Source organism: Necator americanus, chromosome II (genome assembly GCF_031761385.1).
Source record: "Necator americanus strain Aroian chromosome II, whole genome shotgun sequence".
NCBI classification, from domain to species: Eukaryota; Metazoa; Nematoda; class Chromadorea; order Rhabditida; family Ancylostomatidae; genus Necator; species Necator americanus.
The window spans coordinates 34,138,666-34,158,686 of record NC_087372.1 but is presented as its reverse complement, the minus strand read 5'-3'; the positions used below and the strand labels follow the sequence as shown (position 1 = coordinate 34,158,686).

Here is a 20,021-nt window from a genome sequence, read left to right as displayed (position 1 = left end):
ACGCTGGCAACAGGTCAATAATTATAATAATATTGACAGCAAGAAAAAATTTATATTTTGTTTCATTCCAAAAACGGACAGAACTTTCCAGTAGACCTAATATATAAAAGAGTACAACAATGAAAGAGGAGACGCATACATTCGGCAGGGGTCCTGCTGCGAAGTGCGCATACACTGGGATGACCTTCACTGCGCGAATCGGGGTAAGCGCTGCTAATCCATGAGAAAACAATTTCGTTTGTTAATTGACCGTAAGTGCACACAGAATCACGTATCATAGACACGCGAACGATTCTTAAGGGGACAATCGTCAATTTACCCCGTCTAATTTCCCCACAAGATCTCTTTACTTTTTGCCCGAATGAGTTCTGCAGAAGAGTGACGTAGTTTGCTCAAAAAATAAATTTGGAAACAGCGGATAAACTTTTGCAAAAATTAAGGAAATTACGGAGTTCTGCGGGTTTATTCGGATGGATCTTAAGATTCCAAAGCGATAGAAAGTAGTACGCCCAAGCTAATTTTTCAGGTTTTTTTTTTTGCTCAAATCACATGGTTCTTGTGCACCACACAGGAACTATTTTATGATATGAATTCTGGAAATTTCCTTATTTTCCATTTCAAAGTGATATCAGCCTTTGTCCATTAGATTACGGTTAGGTCTGAGACTGGTCTTCTTTTTTTACAAATGACAAATTCCTAAAAACTCCTGGAAAAGGAATTGGAAAAAAAGAAGACACAAGAAAAGAAAAAGTAATATGTGAATTACAAGCTAGAAAATGGGATGGGGGAGGAGCTTATTATTGCATACATTTTTGTACATAATTGCATGAGAATATAAGAAAAATAATATAAGAATTTAAAAGAGAAAAAGAAAAAAGAAAGGATATATAACAATGGAAAGCATTTCTTCCGCTCAATATTTCCGGAAGAAATTTCTAGATTTGTTCAGAAAATTTGAAAGTTCAGAGACTTTACTTTTTTTAATCTTAATATAATACAACTATAAATGGGTAGTTAGGAAATTTCGTGGGAAATTCTATGAAAATCGCCATAATCGGCGAAATTCATGGCGGTGAATGTCATGCAAAGGTCAAGAGCCGCTCTAGCTGTGGTGAGCAACTTGAGGTATGTACTTTTACGAACCTCGTCTCTCGTTTTTCCTCACTAAAAAAGGAAAGGCATTCCATAAACGGATTGTCCACTGTTAAAAAGACTGCGGCACGGATAGAAATTTTATTTGTTGAGGTCGTCTTAGCATTATGTTATCCAAAACGAACTACATTATCCTAAATCTCGTCGAAAAATGGAGTAACAGTCAACGAATTGAACAGAAATTTCACGAACGAGCAGATGTCGTCGTAGAGTTTGGTAACATGAGAACACGGTACAAAAACAACAAAAACACAACAACATGGAACGAATTCCTGACGAGAAACGAAACACGAAAAGATCCTAACCAATCAAATCTTGAAACACACGCAAATCTAAACTATCTTTCGATTTTGCTTCAGAATATTATACTAGAATATGTATAGCGCAACAATTCGCGAATCTTTCTGGGACAACGCGAATTCGCACGTGCGTTCACGAAGACTGTACCTTAAAACTGGGTAACTGGATCAACATCTTCGATGCTTCGCTTATTGCTTCATCCTTTTTCAGCGTAAATGAGATTAGAGTAATTTTTGTAAAAGCAAAGGAAATTGTAAATTTCCTCTATTTTTTATTTCTTGAGAAGGTCTTAAAATTGTAAAGTGATATTGTTCATGTTCGACTGTCCTCGAATCATGGCTTATTGAATACGACTATTTAAAAAATGCTACATTTTAAATATTTAAGTGAGAACTGTTAAGTGATAGACTGTAAATCAACGGGCATAATTTTTCCGGACAGTTTCTTTGCTCAAATTACATGGTTCTAGTGGTACCCATTATGGAATGTAAAATTAAACGCAAAAGACAAGATTTGAACACTCGAACGTCTCAAACGTGGATAAATAGACCGGAGCACCTAAACAGCATTGTAATGCAGGATGAGCATAAAAATAACATTTGTTATTGATTGGTTTGAAAACGGGTAATGAAGGGCATATGTAGCTTTGAGGAATGAGGAACATTTTCCACTTTTCCACCATTTTTCGCGTAAGTACAGTTTCAAGTTAGCTAACGTCCTAGGATCAGGTTGTAACAAGGAACCTACATACGTACATACATAGTATACGTATTTTGTAGGACTCCGAAAAAAAAATTGCCAATCTCTATCGATGTTCGAAATAAGATAAATAAGTAAGGCGGTCTGGTAGAAGGTTCAGAAATTAATTTTCAAAAATAAGGAAGATATTGATAAAATTTCGACAAAAAAAACGTAAAATTCTAGCAAATAACGACTCATACGAATATCTATTCGAAAATCGACAATTACAGAACCACAGAAGGAAAAACATTATATTTGTAATTTGTAAAACATTTGTAATTCCCCTTCACCTTCCGCCCTTTTTGTTTTTACGACCTTTACTTTGTAAAAAGAAAACATTTTGCAAAGCTCTCCGTTCAGATAACTTAGGAATCGCAAATTGCTAAGGATTTCCGGTGCCTGAAACAGTCGGTGACAAATGGATGACCTTGATTTATACGTTGGATTATTTTCAAACATATCTCAGCATATGAAGAGAAGCAAAAATGCGATGAAGAGATCAGAAGTGCAAATAGATTTCCCTTCTTTTTTCTTTTACTTTTTTTCTTTCATTATTTTTTTGGCAGAAGTTTACTCTATACTCATATACTAAAATCATATACGAGTTTGAATAGTCCAGGAGCTTGAACGAGTAACGAAAATGGTCCAGGAAATAATAGAGAAAACCCCGGAATTCGGCAATTTTGTGCAAGAAGATTTGCTAAATCTTTCCATTAAGCTTTCTAGATTTTTTTAAAAGTCAAATATGGGAAATAAACGAAAAATTATGTGACGATAATGGAATAAAAAAAACATGCTATTAATTCAAAAAATCGCCCCAAAAAATCAATTTCACGGGGATCTTCAGGTGCTCGGAGCTGAATAATCTTTCGCTATAATGTGGTGTCCGATATAGGTCAGGTCGAAATTCTATTCAACGGGTGTCAAAGAGCTCAACGGACCGGAAAGCTTCCACGTTAGTTATTCGCCCGATTAAATCGGCTACTTACATTATAATGCACCTATTCACCATTCGAATATTTCGATTAACATGAGAGAATTGCATACGGATACGGTATTTGCGATTCTTTTCTACATATTGAGAGTACAGCTTTGAATTCCTATAAATTTGCCTTAAAATAAAATAAACAACACAAAAAGCAAGAACTTCACTCCATATGTAGATTTAGCTTTAACTTTAATTTTATTTCATTTTATTTTATTTCATTTAACTTTTAACTATAATTCTATAAATTTAACTTAAGCCGAAATAAACTACAATAAACGACAACTTAACTCGACAAATTTAAAAAAAAATAGTTGAAATTTAAGTTAAAACTTTAATTTAAATTTCAACTACCCAACAACAAAACACAAACCATAGGACTATTCGGCATAGTGGTGCAATTACACACTGCATAATAGTGCATAGAATTTATCGTCAGCAGACAAAGGTCATTTTGGTCAATTTCAATGAAATTACCGAGAAACGCTGCAGGAACCGGTATTTGCAGTGATGAGCGATAGGACTCAAAACAAAGAAGAAAAAACAAGTAAAGAAAGCAAACATGTGGAAAAAAAATTGGCAAAAATAAGAGAACGTACTCTTGCTTATTAGGTAAGAGGGATATGAATTCTATATTTCATATAGCTGTTATTTATTTTGCGTTAATAATTGTACAAAAATCAAAATAGCATAGGAATTTTTTATTTACTGTTACTTTAATGTTTTAATGAATTTTTTACCAAAAAAACTTAAGATAAGCTTTTCCAATTTCGGCATCAGCGGCACGGGGCACAAAGAAAATTGCAAAAGTTGCTAGAGCTCTTCAGACAATTCTAGAACTTATTCAGACAACAAAAACCGGAATTTGCAGCTTCTTAGCGAAAAGAAAATTAATCATAAGCTCAATCACTATCTACAAATACATTTTTTCGCGTCGTATTTGAGGATGCTTTCTGGACGTAAGCGGAAAGAGAATATTTCCTTTTTATTTTCACTTTTTCATCCAGTTCAATTGATTAACTGATAACTGATACAACTTCTCTGTAAGCACTAAAAGTAGACCATTTCACGGGACTTGAAGCTTTCCAAAAATAGTTCCCAACGTCTTCTGTTCCCTCTTCTCCTTCCCTCAATTTCATTGATTACATGCGTTAAATACATTTAGATTTAATTCCCAAATTTCCATATTTGTTTATAGATCCGTATCACTTACTTTAGGCAACATAACAACATAACAAAGAATTTTTCTAATAACTTCGGAGATTTGAATCTCACATCCAAGACAAAACATCTCTGAACATTGTACAACACCGCTACTAACTTGTGTCCCAAAATCCGTCGCCGACGGATTAATCCGTCGCAAACCGTCGGAATTCTTAGAAGTGGGCAAAATTAAATTTTGAAAATACCATTTGAAAGTAAATGAGCTGCTGATTTCAAATACACTTCGAGAATTTACTTTTGACAAATGGTGGCCTGAAAACGGGCAAAGTTTCCTCAAGCCTCGTTAATTACTTTCACACCTCCGCAATCGTTCCACTGGCATATCCCGCGGATACATCTCCATGGAAAGAAGGGGTGTTCATAGGATTTCCGCTTATTTCTCGAAATTGGACAAAATGTTTATTACATCCGTAATCAGGAGATTATTTAGAGCATTTTGGTACCCCACATCATATGTAGGTTCGAAATTTCCATTCTCTTCAGAAATTCACGAAAGTGCTCCATCGAAGATTAATAAAACGTCATGCTTTCAAAGATGTGAAAAATCTCCTCGGACGTTTTTCAGTGAACAACTTGTAATTGACAATAGTTTATATTGAAAGTTTCTAGCTTTGAAAATGTCTAGTTTTTCCTGTGTCAAACTTACAACATTACTGTATTTCGTTATTTGGTCCAATTTTTGAACAGCTGTCAACAGCTTAGAATGAACGCTTAAGTCTCGCGATTCGGTACTTGCCTAGAACTCTCCTTCCTTTACGAGGAGTTAATTAGGCGCTAACATTGGATGACAGTTGGTACGTTGATTGTACGTTGATTTAATAAATCTTTTCGAAATGCTACCACGCAACATGTGATCGAGAGTGATATGTAGCTTTATTTAATCATCGAGATTCCACTGGTTTCTTCAATGTTTAGAGAAGTAAAATTTATAAAAACATACAGAAATACTAAAAAGTACTTGATCTGCTCCAAAGCTTTTTCTTTTGATTAGTTTCCCGAAAAAAAAACTACCATTTTTATTCTAGAAAAATATTCTAGAAAAAGAATTGATTTAGAGGTTTCCTAAGGGATGCAGCTGAACTCCTGAAGCTGAAGAAATAGGAAAATGTAGAAATAAATGAGTGTATATTTTACTGAGAAACCAAGATGCCTAACAAAATAAAACAAATAAATAAATAAAATAAAATATATAACGAAGAATTGCTTTTTTCCTTTTTTTTCCTAAAGGACGGAGCTGAACTTCTGAGAAATAGGAAAATCTGGAAATAAAGGAGTCTATGTTTAAAAACCAACCTGGCTAACAAAAATCTGCGAGGGATTTTAATTCCAACGAAATGCTGTTCATATTCCGAATTGCTGAATTCCGAAAAAAAAATCCAGAGAAATTCGAAACAATTTCCTAGGTGGACGTTAGAAATATGTACGTAGAGATAGATAAATTGATTAGGATGACTCATTACTTGCGAACTATGAGTTATCTCCCCTCTGATAGTGATGAGACCTAAAGAACCATGGTGCACGGTTTTTCCCGCTGATAAGCCGCATTGGCTAGGAAAAGAATCAATAGCTTCGAGGTAGAAAAATCCTATTACTCCTACTTCTTCGTAAAAGAAAAGAAATAAAATATAGAATAAAATTACGAAAATTGTAAAGTTTCACGTATCCTTGTATGCAGACGGTGCGTGTGACGGACCAGAGGACGGACAGCACACAGCTATTTCTTGGATTTGAGTTTCTATGATAGAAAGAATCTATTTTGACTTCTGATGACAATCTAATGATACTTTTTCAAATTCGGTGAAACTCGTCCCTGAGCTCCGTGAACACTGTTTTGCAAATATTGCAACGCTGTATGTATGTACCCGACGACCCCACCATACACACATATGTTTGAGCAACGTCTTTGATGTCGCCGCGTTGTCTCGTAAGACATAATTCAAATCCGGGAAATGGCTGTGTGCCGTCCGTCCGGCTCGTCCGTCACACATGCTCCCTCTGCATACACGGATACGTGAAATATTACCGTAATTTTCATAATACAACAATGGTTCCATCAAAGTAGTCGCAAAATAGAAGATGTCAGTATTAGATTGCTTTATACATTTCTTTCCACGATTTTCAACATTTTTATTCACGGTAACCTGACCCATATCTATAAAAGAATCAATAATCCATCATATCGATCGACGAAGTCGATTCTGTTGCTGACTACATTGTTGAATCGAATATCTTGTTGTTGTTATTGATGTTGAATAGTTTTTTAAACCAGAAAAATACGAAAGAAACTTATGGGAAAACCTAATGGATTGTACATCGACGTCCATGGAAGGCATAGGACAACCGGAACAAAGACACAAAAAAATGTTTTTCTTTTTCTTCGAGTATTTTCACTTCTATATATCTAAGGAGCAGTTGCTAGGCTGGTTTGGTATTAATAACCCACAATAATTATGTATATTAACCTAATTACACAAATCATTGGTATTGAAGGCTTACGCTTACGATTAAGAATGGTTAAGAAAAGCATATACCTGGAACCAGATGACGTAGGGAAAAAAATAAGTATAAAATCATCTTGAAACTTTGAAAAAGTAGAACTCTTCGAGCAGAATTGAACTAAACTAGATTTTTCTTCCCTTTTTTTCTCTGAAACGAAGGTTCATTTGTAGTTTTTATCGGCCAACAAAATTTCTGCGAGTCCAATTTTTTTTCAACAATAATTTCCTCAATAAAATTTCAAGACATCATCTATTCAAAACTGTGGTTTCCATTTCAAAAAGTAAATATTGCGACCATAACTCTTTGAGATGTCAATTCACCGCAAATAATTTCTCCTTTCCAAACACATCGAGAATCATTCTTGAACAAAATAAATATAAGTAAATAGCAAGCTAATATATAGATATAGAAAAATATAACATAGAAAAATTCATTTCTTTTTAGTATCTATACACATCAAAACTAAAATAATCAATCTACTGCAGCCATAACCACGTACTAAAGTAATTCTTAAATATTGGCAGAACATGAAAGCGATATTCACGCTTGCCCAAAATGACTCATGCAAAATGAGAGCGCTGAATTCCTACCTGCATTTCGTTTCCACTATTTCTGATTTTGGAAATTGGTTAAAAAAAAGTACTGTGTCGAGCATTCCTTACGGACATTCGAACAAGAAGATTTCCAGAATATGTAACTCGAAAATAGACTCATTTAAAAAAAATAGAATAAATAATAACACCAATAAATAAATGAATAAATTATAAAAAAAAATTAATTAAATATTCATTAATATTATTTTCTTCATGAGTTACCACGTTCAAGGTAACTCATGAAGAAAAAATGATAGTCTTTGAACATTGTGTTTCCTTCCACCCAAAAAAAAGTTTAATACCTAATCCTCCAACGAGACACATATTTATGTTATGTTGAATAAGGTTTGATAATTTTTCTTCAAAAGTTAATACAAAATGTTTTCAGTTGAATTATATTTCCGTATTTATATTATGTTATATTAATATATATTTATTTATATTATATTATATTTATACTTCCGTATTTTATAAACGAGAATATTTGTCCACTTCTTTACGGAACCAGTTTGTTTCACTGAAGAAAAAAAAATTCTCGATTTAAAAAGGCTTTTATTTATTATTTATTTATATTATTTCATATACTCATGCTGAATTTTTCTTTGATTATTAGGATGCTACGTCTGTATAGAATAAACTTACATATTTGATGTTTAAAACTAATTTACTTTCTGTTCCAGTGATTCCCAGTAATACCATGTATTGTACTCTACCAGCTACAAAAAGCACTTCATGCTTTTGTACGTTTAAAAAAAACCTCAGCTATAGTAACCCCCGTTGTGAATCCAATAAAGTAAAGTCTAAACGGGACATTGCTGTCGGCAACATCAAAGTGTCGATCTTATCGGCCCTAGAAATATATGTCGTTTTATGTCGTTGTCGTCGTCGTCTTCGTAAGGCGCGAAAGCGCACCATTTTTAAATCAGCTCTTTTGTAATTTATCAAATTAGCCCACCTCACACATTCTTTCCACACATCCCCGCTTCCTAACTCATCGAAGAGTGCTGATCGTTTCACGGTCCCATTTCAGGGTTTGTGCCGATACAAAAGGAGATGCTGTTAGTCAGACGGTCTTTCATAGGGAAATGTTGTTTGTTTCGTCCGTTCGTATGACTCATGTTGATCATTCAGCCCGACTTTTTCATCCGACTAGCTACACATCGATCGGATCGATTGGGAGCACGAGCATTTTCTGAGCGGTTCTTAAAGTTAAGTATGACGTGTTAGGTAGTTTTCGCATCCTAAAAATACGATGAGGAGGGGCGGGTGCAAATACGCTCCCTATTTCCCAACAACTTCCCTACTGGCAGGTGCCCCGGAACAATTTACGACCGACCTACGCACGTACATTCGTAGGATTGCATTCGGAACAGTTTTATGGCTAATGACGTCAGTACCGGAATCACAATTTGGAATGGATGATCCACCATTCCATTGAGTTTCGTTCACCATTCATCATTTGAATGGGATTGGAGAGTTATTAGTTATAAGAAAAAAAAGAAAGAAAAAGAGTATAAGAAAGAAAGAAAACACATAGGAACGTTTGATGATCGTTCATTAGGTTAAACTAAGGTGGAGAGTACAAGAGCTTAAATAAACCCTATTGAGTTTATAACATTCATTCATTCATTCGATCATCCACTCATACATTCACTCGCTCATTCATCCACTTATAGATTCAATTATTTACACATTTACTTATTCTTATATGTTAAAGAGAAGAAATGAACGAAAAAAAAAACATAGAATGAATTAGTTAACGTTACCAACGAACCACGATACTTGTTCCCAGCCCCATCGATATTCACTAATACTTGTGTATAATTATGACCAGAATGAACATTCGCTTTCTAAATCGATACACATTCGACGTAATTGCTAGAAATTCCCACATATTTCTCGGAAATATACCAAGAATTTATAGAATTTCTCGCAGCTGGGTCCTTCTATGGTCATATTCTAAACACAGATCCACAAAATACGATCATACCTCTTTTCTTGCTCTTTTTTAAACGTGTCAGTCATCCTTTCCTCTGGATATTTCTCCACCGATAATGAAATGACGGTAAGCATCCCAGAATAGCATCATTTCAACTCTATAAAACGAATTTGAACAAATTCATACAACATAACAAGTAAGTGACATTAAGTAACATCAAACTTCAATTAATTATTAAATATTGGACGACAATAAATATAAAGGGTGCAAATATTAAATAACGTTAATTAACAAACAAATTTATTGTCATTTAAAGAAAATTTTCTAAGCGTCGTAGACTGTTTAGAGGTAGGAGGTTCATCTCTAACTTCCCCTAAGAAGCTTCATGAATGAACTAGAAAAGTCGTTAGTCCAAAAAAACCAATCCATGCAGGATTCAAACGGCTAATTTAAAAAAAAAAGAACTGTATAGTTGCTCGTTTTGTGATATTTTGTAGATGAGACACTGGTACCTTGGTTGGTCCCGCAACGACATCTTAGTGCGCTATCAGAAATTCGAAATCTTCACTTAGTCTTCGCAGTTTCAGCAGTGCTTGTGTGGTCGGTTTCCAATCAAGGATTAGAAAGTTCAGAAGAAAAAGAAAACCTGAGGTTCTGGCTGGAAAGGTGTGGTAGTAGTGACCTGTGTATACGTTCGGGGAAAAAATCCAAAAAGATAAATGCCTCACGTTCTGTGCACTGATTTATTGTTGGCTTCTCTTTATGTTGTGATAGATTGCAACCATAAATTGCGTATCCGTAGCACCTGGACCACACAAATAACCATACACAACAATTTAGTTCACGTAATATGGTCTAGAATGCACTTGTACGTAGCCAACGGATGAAATCCCCGCGAGAAATCAATAATTAATTGATTCAAAATCAGCTATTAATTTTAGAACTAGGTGGAATTAAGAGACATATCGAAAGAGTTGTCAGGGATATTTAAAAGAACAATAACTGAACTTCATACATCATACATATCTCCAGTTTTTATTTCTAACCCGGAAATTTTCGTGCTCCTTACAATCCGATATTCTATGAAGCAGTTCAGTTCAACAGCAGTTGGCTCGCTTCACACAGTTGGTATTCCAAAACCTAATATTGCATTGTTTTGTGCTTAATAATATATATATATATTGGTAGTATTGTTATTGTTGTTATTGTTTTCGTATTGTATTGGGTCGTGATTCAGTCAAAACCGTAGCTTTCATGAGATTTCTTCACAGGTTCTTCACAGGCGAAATTCACTTTTAAGTCTGTAGTTTCTAGAAGGCTGCTCGTTTACCTTGAGTCACAAACTTTTCTTTGCATTCGATTTCATGTTCTGCATTCTTTTACGTTTCAATTTGTTTTTTTTTTTTTGAATTTTCTTCTATTCTGAGCCATCTTTCAAGTTCCGCATTCCTACGCAGCCAACTAATTTTTACTTTGAGTTTGCCTTCGCGTTGAATTTTTTTTTCTTTTGCACGGAATTTATTGCACACACGTAGCCGTTCGGTACTTACCTCCTGCCTCGCGAGTACCAGGGAATCCGCCGTCTTCTTTTTTCGTGCCATTACAAGGTCTGTAAAGCATTCGTGTGAGTAAGCTATCTTCATACTCTATTATTACTGCTAATGTGAATTTTTTTTCCTCAAAAAACATACTAAGCAATCGTTCCCGTACCTACTGCAAGAGATCCTATATGAGGACTGACCTCGCTGTCATTCCCATAATACCCTCATTCCATCGATGGTAGCAGTTATAGCGGGCAATTCACCGCAATATCAAAAAGAAAATGAGACGTTGACCACGCCCACAAATACCATAACCATTCTAAGAAGAAGCAGCTATGATATTGAGGTCATTCCGAAGGCCATATCCGAAGCGGTTGGCGTGAAACGAAACCGCCTCCGCTCGCTCATCCAGGAAACATCTGCCTACCGTAGTCGTATATCACTAATGTGCACTTCGCCTGTGAGAGGCCGCCGAAGACTCTGGGGAGCGTTTAAGCTGCGAATCTGGGGAACATTTGCGATCTGCATGCATGCATTCAACATCGCCGTAACAATGTCTTAGTGTGATTTAAAAAGGACGGGTATCATTTTCTTAGATAGTTCTGTTTGTAATTTTTTTTTCTCAATGAATCGGAATAATTTACGCGTTGAAAGGATCGCAGTTGCAGCAGTTTTTACGTGAATTTGCGAGCTTGTTCACTCGTTCAGACTTTCTTTTCCTCCTGAACATCGTTAGTTTTGTAATTTTTTTTTCTGCAGATCTACAGATCCACCGTTATGTGTTTATGTGTCGTGCAAGGGCTTCACTTTGTGTGTGTTTTTTTTGCTCGCTTTAATTGAGACCGTTCCAGGCAGACGTGCGCTCTTCACTTCCACTATCTTCGCGGATAGCTAGCCTTCACCTTTCGGTAATTGCTAAAGAAGGGAGCCCTTGCCGATGTTGTGCTCAAAGACGTATGGTTTCTTCCCTTTAAAAATATACACTAGGTGAAGACTATGCTTATAACTTACTGACTTGAGCCGAACACATACATTCAAGGTCGGTGGATTTGATGATGGTGATCGTTTTGGTTTTTCTGAATTTACTCACTTTTCTCTATGGAATATTCCTGTCCTGTAGGATTAATGCAAGTTTTCAAAAGCACAAATCAGTTTAGAGGAATACAAATTGAGTCAGATTTTACATTTTAATTTTTAATGGGATCCAGAAACTGACAATTTACGGAAATTCAGCTCACATTTACCTCATTCCCTTCACTTATAGATCAACTTCGGAGGTATCGATGTCAGTAAACGAAGAGATCAGTGGCCTGTAGCTCCGAATGAACGCTGCTGGTCAGCTGAACACTTCGCTTCTATCGTGGCATACATTGCTACAGCTAGGACTTTGACTAATTTTTGTAGGATTAATGTAAGATTTCAGAATAACTGATCTCTTTAGGAAAATACAAATTTATTTCAAGTTTTACATTTTAATTTTTAATTTTATTTTACAAATTTAACAGACTAACGAATGTTGCTCATTAGAGTAGGTGGTAGGAGTGAACGGCAGAGTAATGTAAAGTAAGTCGGTGATTCACCTTCCATAAATGACGCTTCTGACCCGCGATATTTGGCTGATTTTCGCAGTAAATTCACAGTAAACTTCGCTACTGCACTGCTTAGGATTAGTTCAAATTTGGGAATCAAATTATAGCTGAAGAGCTTAGGACCGAAAAAAAACTTTAGTCTAAGGAATAATGATTCTCTAGCTATTCATATCCATATTTCTAATTATCGATATTATTTATTGTGCAAAGATTTTGTGTGTATTTTCGTTTTGTTATGTTGTTGCTTGTTTGTTTTGTTTTAAACAATGTTACACTTTAGCAGCGTAATGTAGGTTAAGAGGTCGTGGAAAACGGCTTGATCGTAATCTCAAAGCAAAGGTTGTTTTTTTTTTGTTGAATACGTTGATCGCTATTCAGTCGAAATAGTTATTTTCTATTCTTTCATTAAAAATGAGAATAGTGCGGTCTTTGTTTGTCCCTCTAATGTGCTTTCTTTTGTAGACGTAGTAGGGTCAAGACAGCATGAAGCACAGTGCAATTGCGTACACGATTTCTTCTGACGCGGTGCGGTGGAGCGTAGCGGTTAGTAGCGTAGTAGAATCCTTGCTGGCATCAACCAACGCTGCAATTTGCGATGGTCACACCTCAGTTCCATCTGCTGCCTCCATCGCGCCATTTCGAGCGTGTACGCAATTGCACCGTGCTTCATGTCGTTTTGATCCTACTATATACGGCTTTCTTCGTCGCTTCTTCCCAAATACCTCATTGCATTCTTCATCAAATATCGATGATAAAACCTTGAAGTATGAATAAAATCAATGTAACTTGTCATTTTAAGATTTTTTCCATTCCACCTCCATTCTGCCCACCCATTTCGTGTATTCGATTCTCCTCAGTTACGTCCTCACATCTCACTAGTTTTATAGCCCTTTATTCTCGCACAGCGTGCTCTAGCACCACAGCTTTACGACCTCCTCTGTCGACGACCGCCGATTTCACTCCAAATCACACCTCGCTGTTATCTTCACTTAACGATCAGCTGTTCGATTTCGACAACTTTTCAAGAAATCCAGGAGAACTACTGGATAAACAGTTCCCGCAATTGATGTAAGTTAAACGTTTTAAAACTGAAAATTATTTTGACCACGTTTTCTTTTGTTAAGTATGGGTAATATTACATCAATTTCTTTATTCGTTTTCAATTCGACTGTATTTCCCTTATTCGTACATCCCACTTATTTGTTCGTGTGTTTCGAACCACAGGGAAATAATATCCGAAACCTATCCGTAGGTTGGCTTCCACGGTTTAAGAGGACCTCTACGTACCTCTTAGACTCTCTAAAACTTACGTGGACATCACAACCATTAACAGAATTCATTCCGAAAGCAACCTTCTATTGTATGTATTTGATACAGTTTCTTTTATATTTCACTGGAAAAGAGTTAACAAGTTGCGCGTATCGATCAGTAATCGATAATTATTGTTTATTCTGCACTTCGTCGAAGTGGCAGCCGAGTGTTGAGAGCATATTATGGGATTTCCCAACGGTACAATAGACTTTGGAAGATAAAGAGGACGTAATCTTCTTTTCTTTGCGACCTGTCAATTCTTATTATTTTCGCTATTCATAGAAAGTTGTGTTGCGTTTCTAATTCGATGGTTACTCCCAAACACTTTTTTACGATCACTCTAACCCGCTCGTGTCAACAAAACTTTCAAAAATTATTGAATATTTAAAGGTATCGCAAAAATGATGGGATTCTGAAGTTGTATCCAAGAAATCAAATAGAAATAGATTCTAATAAAATTTTTAGAATCTTCGCTTCATGTTCTCTCAACTTGTCTTAGAATTTTCATATCTAGCAGTTTCTTAAATGTTATCTATTGAAACTTTTCTTTTTCTTCTTTATTTGTTTCAAAGGTTGTATGCAACAATAGTAGTGGCAAAGATGAGCAATTGACGTATAAGGTGAATGAACGCCTAGGAATGGGATGTGTGCGTTCGCTTGCTCACGGCCGAATAGGACCAACTACTCCAAAATTGATGCTGCTTGGCTCGTATAAAAAATGAGGTACGTTAGAATATGCAGCTTGCAGCCATGCATCCAGAGCAATTCATTTCTTCCTACTTTTTTATTTCCCTTTTTTACGATACTTTATACTGAAGCAAACGTTCTGCTTGAAATGAGTGTTGTTTTAGATTAAAATCTTTGAACAAACTGTTGAAATTGTTGGTTGTTCAAAAATGTTCTGAAATTGTTCTGGAATGTTTTGTTTTGAAAATGTCCTAGTTGTTGAAGTATGTTAAGATGTAGCAGAGGGTTTCTATATGAACTGTTTTACAGCGCATAGACATCTATGTATGTCCGTGTTAAAAGGCTGAGTCATTTTCAACATCGGTTTGCTGTCGTTATGGCTTTCCAACAGAAATCTTAATACACTGCATCCATAATAATCGCCGCCTTTTTCTTCCCACATAAACTTCTGACTCATCGATCTGGCATCCCCAGCGCTTCTTTGCGACTGATTTCTTTAAAATGTTTCACCGATTTAATTGTCATTACATAGATTACGGTCATTGTTTTCCTTCGTACGGTCTCCGTCTCGTCGTCGGTGGCGCTCTCCATATGTTCGTCGGCAAAACCCTCAAAAGCTATAAGTAATTTGGTGCGTAGTATCCACATGTTCTACACATGGTGGTCGTGCTATGTAGACGAAAAATTACGGACATGGCAAGGATTAATTACTTTGCGGCAAGCTGAAAGATAGTTCTTAAGGTGTTTTTTTTTTCTTCTAAGATGTTTCGGAAATTCGACATTTCTAGCAGGGCTACTGTTTAAAGAAATCCTTATGCACGTCAGTTACTGTTGTGTGCGCGTTTCCTACAATTCGACAAATGCCCACTTTTTTTTTGGTCGTACGGCCTCTTTAACAATGGGAACGACATTGTGGCGGACGACCGAAATTTGCATGACAAAACGTCCGCCGACATGCACCGATGAGCATGATCATTTCAACGGAATAAATCACCAGAACTCGATCAATGTTCCTGTAGTGAACAGGGTACGGTGTGTGATGCTACCGCCATTGCGATCTGGCAGTATAGGAGAGAATTATTCTAACATTCGCAAGGCACAGACAGCAGACAGCATTATAGAGATCCTTGTCTGTGAACTGTAACTGTCAGGAAGCCATGTCCAAGGAAGATGATACGGTTCTTGCAGAAAGTTCTAGATGCTCTCACAACTGGGCTCTGATGATTAAGAGTTTTTGTTGCAATGATTTCAAGAACAATGTCATATGCAGATTGGGTTATGCAAACTTAATTGTTTTAGTTACGTTAGGAAGAATTTCCTGAAGATCAGCGCAAAAACACGAAAACGTGCTTGTCACGAGAATGTAAGGGAATTTCGATTTTTTCGATCGACAAAGATGGTTTGAAGAGTGATCACGTACGAAGGATATTTGCCCGCCATTTACGATTACGATATATATTCGATTGATATGAATCACAGCACTATTATACCGTATGGCCGTTTTCGTTTCCGATACCTCAAATGGTGTCTCTTGCTGGCATTCTGCTGAAATGTGTATAAGCTCGTAAGTTTACCACTTTTGTAACGTAGATGTGTTAGTGAAAAACCTTACATTTTTACTGCCCGTTAAAGTCTGCACTGATATTCTCATCTTCTTCCCTAGCTGAGTCTTGCAGAGTTCCCAGCCGATCGTGCAGTCGTTTTCCAGCGTAGTGGTGGGGAATGAAAAGAACTCTATGTTTAAAAATTTTTAAAATATAAATTAAGGAGGAATTTAAGCATCGTCACCTAGGAATTGGCACTAATGATACAGTCTTGAGCAAGATTTTGTGAAGAATCGTCCCACACCGCGTATCGCACTTGACTCTAAGCAAGCTTAGAAACTGAAGATTTCCAACAATGGAAGTGACGTCCCCAAAACCCCTGCCGTGAAGTCTCGCGCTCAAACCCAGCACTGAAGCATCCATGGAGCGACTGGATAGTGAGCGAACGTCGTTATGCGTCCATATATGGAGCAATGGAGCTTTTCCAAGATTTATCGTTGGCAATCGACTTCGGAAAGCCGAATGATGACCGTTTAGTTTGTGTCTGCGTCTCTTCGCCCTCCTCCTCCGTTCTTCGTGTGGAGTGCACGGAATAGTGGGCGGGGCTCCGAATGAGGGGCGGTGACTATGTCCCGTGCGCCTCCTCTGTACGTCGTATCGCCTCTACTGTGGTCGTTCTTCTTCTTCCTCTGGTAGCATGGGACCTTTTATTCCATCTGAATTGTGCTGTTTTATGAAGACATCCTTGAGCTTGGTTCGTCAAAATTCTGAGGAACGCCGTCGTTCTCCATTTAGCTAAGTTTCGCTTTTTTTAATTTTTCCTTCTTTATTTCTCCTTTTTTTAGTGGCCTTCTCAAGCATTTCATGCATTACCATTCTAGAATTCTTCGTTGCAATTTATGTGCAATATCCATGTACATATGTCTACTGTCGCGTGTGCTAACATTAAACGATATTTTATATTTGCATCCAATCTTTTCCATCGGGTTGACCTTGTCGTGTAAGGAATGTTACGAGTACGGTAGCATTTCAGATCGATTTACGTTTGAAAGTCGTGGTACTTTTTATTGCACGGAACTTACGTCCCTATTTTATGAGAGTTTAGTAGATTTTCCTATGTTTTGAAGTAGATGCGCTTCTTCCTCCATACTACCTTATTGCTTTAATGTTTAGTAAAAGTATTGGTACACAAGCGCTTTCAGATTTAACGGCAATATTAGGTGATTGAAAATTCATAGGAATTGGACTTTTACTAGTCAAGTGAACCAGTTTGGCGACCTTGTTTTTATATGGATTTTATGAATCACTGTTTGAGTCCCTTGTTTGTAAAGTTCGCATGAGGTATGCGTTTGTTCTCTGCGTTCTGTTTGATCATCATTTTTTGATTAGAAAACAATTCAAGTGGGAAATAGCACTGCCAAAGTTCAATTAGTCCAACTTCTTAGAGCTAGTGCACTTGGATCAAAACTATTTAAAGCCAGCAAACCACTAATCTGACGTAGTGACGGAATCCGCGGGAGGAACTGGAGATGGATTTAGAGAAACTTGTTGATTGCGGGATCCAGGGTGTTTCTGCCCATCTCTCCCTAATTTTCGTTAAAAACGGCATGGAAACCGCTTTAGTTTCTACGAAGTACGCTAGAACGCTTCTCTATGCACATGTTCCGATCCCTCAGCAGCATATTCATTGGTCTTACTCGAATAGGTTGGTAAGAAAACCTCATTAACCGACCGCTCGCTCGTGGATGCTGCGTGTGCACGAGCACGGTGCGTTGCAACTGAAATCGTCGTAAGAAACGGCGTCTTCCATGCCGCTGAGGGGAACTACTCTGGGTCCCACAATCTATAGTTGGGTCAATACGACATGAAACACGAGTGTAGTTGCGGTGCACTTGCGTACGCGCTCGAAATGCCGCGGTTGAGGCAGCAGTTGAGACGAAGTTGGCACCGTCGCAAACTACAGCAATGGGTGGTGGCAGCAAGGGTTTCACCTCACTCCTAGCCGCTACACTCCACCGAAGCGCCTCGAGAGAACCCTCATACGCAATTGCGTACGTGCTTCATGTCGTTTTGACCCTACTATACAACCCCTTCTCTGGCTTTTCCCGCAGATTCCCTCACCATGTCAGATTCGTGGTATGCTCCCTTTATCTCCAAGTGCAACTGCATAGGTTGCTGCGATCGAGGTGGGACCCTCGTTTGCTTTAACCCGACTGCACGGACTGCACAGATGGGTAGGGGTCCCGCTGTGATCGCTAGCGCTAGTTCCACAGCACTGCTTCGGCGTAGACGTCTACATACTTTCACTGGGCTTCAGATCGTTCTGACCCTCATTAAATCAGAGCAAATGCATTTTAAGTGCGTTTTTATGTGTGCATATAGGATTTATATGTGCGCATTTTTTAGTTTTCATTATTGTTTACAGGAAAATGGTTGAAATAGGAGTCGCCAGGGACCAGTACTTATCTAATGGATATGGTCTCATTGTTGAAGAGGTGCTTTTCATTTTTGGTGAGCGACCTAATATGCAAGTGTCAGTGTTAAACTATGGAGATGTTACTGTCAGGTTCCAAGGTTTTTATACTTATTCCATTTTCTTATTTTTGAAATAGCGGAAGTTAGTTTAATAATTGGAACTTTGAACATTCGATTGATGAGCATTAATCAGCAGCAAGTGATTTCCCAGTTGCATGTGATCAGTGCAGAATTACTTCATGTCAGCATGTTGATGTATTCTTCTTTATAAATTGATAAGTAGAGGCGAGCCTATGGCATTTTTCAATAGATTTAAAAGATGCATTTGAAAAAAAAAACTTAGCTAAGTTTTTCCATAAAGGATAAAGTGTCTCGCGTTAGTCAATCCGCTTGTGATGCCCCACCACGTTCACATCAGTTCACAATCGGTTGAGGTTTACGAACTTGTAAATGGCCTACGCAATCACTTGCGGGGAGGGGGCTATGTGTCAAGTCAGTGTTTTTATCCTCCCAGACAAGTCTGGTACCAATTTATCGACCCCGGACGTTTGAAAGGTTTGCTGAGCTTTAGCGCCGAATTCGAACCTCCGATCTATCGTGCCCTCAGATGAACCCTTTAATGACTGCGGTAAACCCGCTTTATATTCGGTTTTTTCATATTTGATTTTTTTGTTGTTACAAAAACAGATTCAAGAGGAGCGACGGTGGAGCTATGCCATGGAAACCTTTCCTAAAGACTGCATTATGACTCTATTTCATTATGGCTTCTTACATCAATATTTGAAGAACTCTAGACTTGTTCGTTGGAAACTTCACCAAAAAATTATGTTAATGGCTTGAAAACCGTGAGTCTAACGCATTTGAGACACGTGTTTAGTTTTTTGCCACTTTGGTAGCAATGGGAAACTGGCGAACTTTGTTAGCGCTGAAAACTGCTAAACTTTTTGACTGCACATCTGTCCCTAATCTGTCCTTGACCTTCTATTTCGGCTGAATACCGCCTAGTTACGATAACTGAATAGCATCGTAACGCTTAGGTGGTGAAATTTGTTTGTACTGATGAATATGTCCTTATGTATTGTCCGGGGTCTTCTTGCCAGCAGAAATGTGTGATTGATTATTCAAAATTATGGGCAATTTTCAGGAGCGATGGTCTATTCCCATTTGATAGCGCATAAGAAGGAAGGTTTTGAAGTTGGGGCATCTTAAAGGAAATTGCTTTGAATGTGATTTTCAAACTGGTTTAAACAAAATTCATTACTGACCACTTTTTGTGGCAGATTCAATTTCACTTCTATCCAACTCGTCTCATAATTATTCTATTTTTTTTACTATTTCATACTATTATTGTAATTTATATAATATTATTATTCCGTTTCTAGAAATTCGAATGACTCTTGAGACACTTCAATCTATAAGTGAGAAAGTAACGACAATTTGA

The 20,021-nt window shown here is 37.2% G+C and overlaps 3 protein-coding genes across 4 annotated transcripts; 2 read left to right on the top strand and 1 right to left on the bottom strand.

Moving 5' to 3' along the window:
• Window positions 1–9,969: 9,969 nt before the first annotated feature.
• On the bottom strand, window positions 9,970–11,053 carry RB195_020372 (uncharacterized protein; the record flags this gene model as incomplete). The annotated part of the gene is made up of 5 exons (XM_064188641.1): window positions 9,970–10,091; window positions 10,162–10,238; window positions 10,480–10,497; window positions 10,555–10,573; window positions 10,984–11,053. The coding sequence occupies 5 exons, from the start codon at window positions 11,051–11,053 to the stop codon at window positions 9,970–9,972; spliced, it is 306 nt and encodes a 101-aa protein (XP_064044522.1).
• Window positions 11,054–11,209: 156 nt separating this feature from the next.
• Window positions 11,210–11,536, top strand: RB195_020371 (uncharacterized protein; the record flags this gene model as incomplete). Its single annotated transcript, XM_064188640.1, has 1 exon — window positions 11,210–11,536. One exon carries the CDS (start codon window positions 11,210–11,212, stop codon window positions 11,534–11,536), a length of 327 nt encoding a protein of 108 aa, XP_064044521.1.
• A 6,799-nt stretch (window positions 11,537–18,335) lies between these two features.
• RB195_020370 (uncharacterized protein) lies at window positions 18,336–20,021 on the top strand (the record flags this gene model as incomplete). 2 transcript variants are annotated; one of them, XM_064188639.1, is made up of 3 exons in its annotated part: window positions 18,336–18,463; window positions 18,531–18,679; window positions 19,963–20,021. In XM_064188639.1, the coding sequence occupies 3 exons, from the start codon at window positions 18,336–18,338 to the stop codon at window positions 20,019–20,021; spliced, it is 336 nt and encodes a 111-aa protein (XP_064044519.1). The 2 variants fall into 2 exon arrangements, with proteins under 2 accessions (XP_064044519.1, XP_064044520.1); XM_064188638.1 differs by lacking the exon at window positions 18,336–18,463 and having other exon boundaries at window positions 18,535–18,679.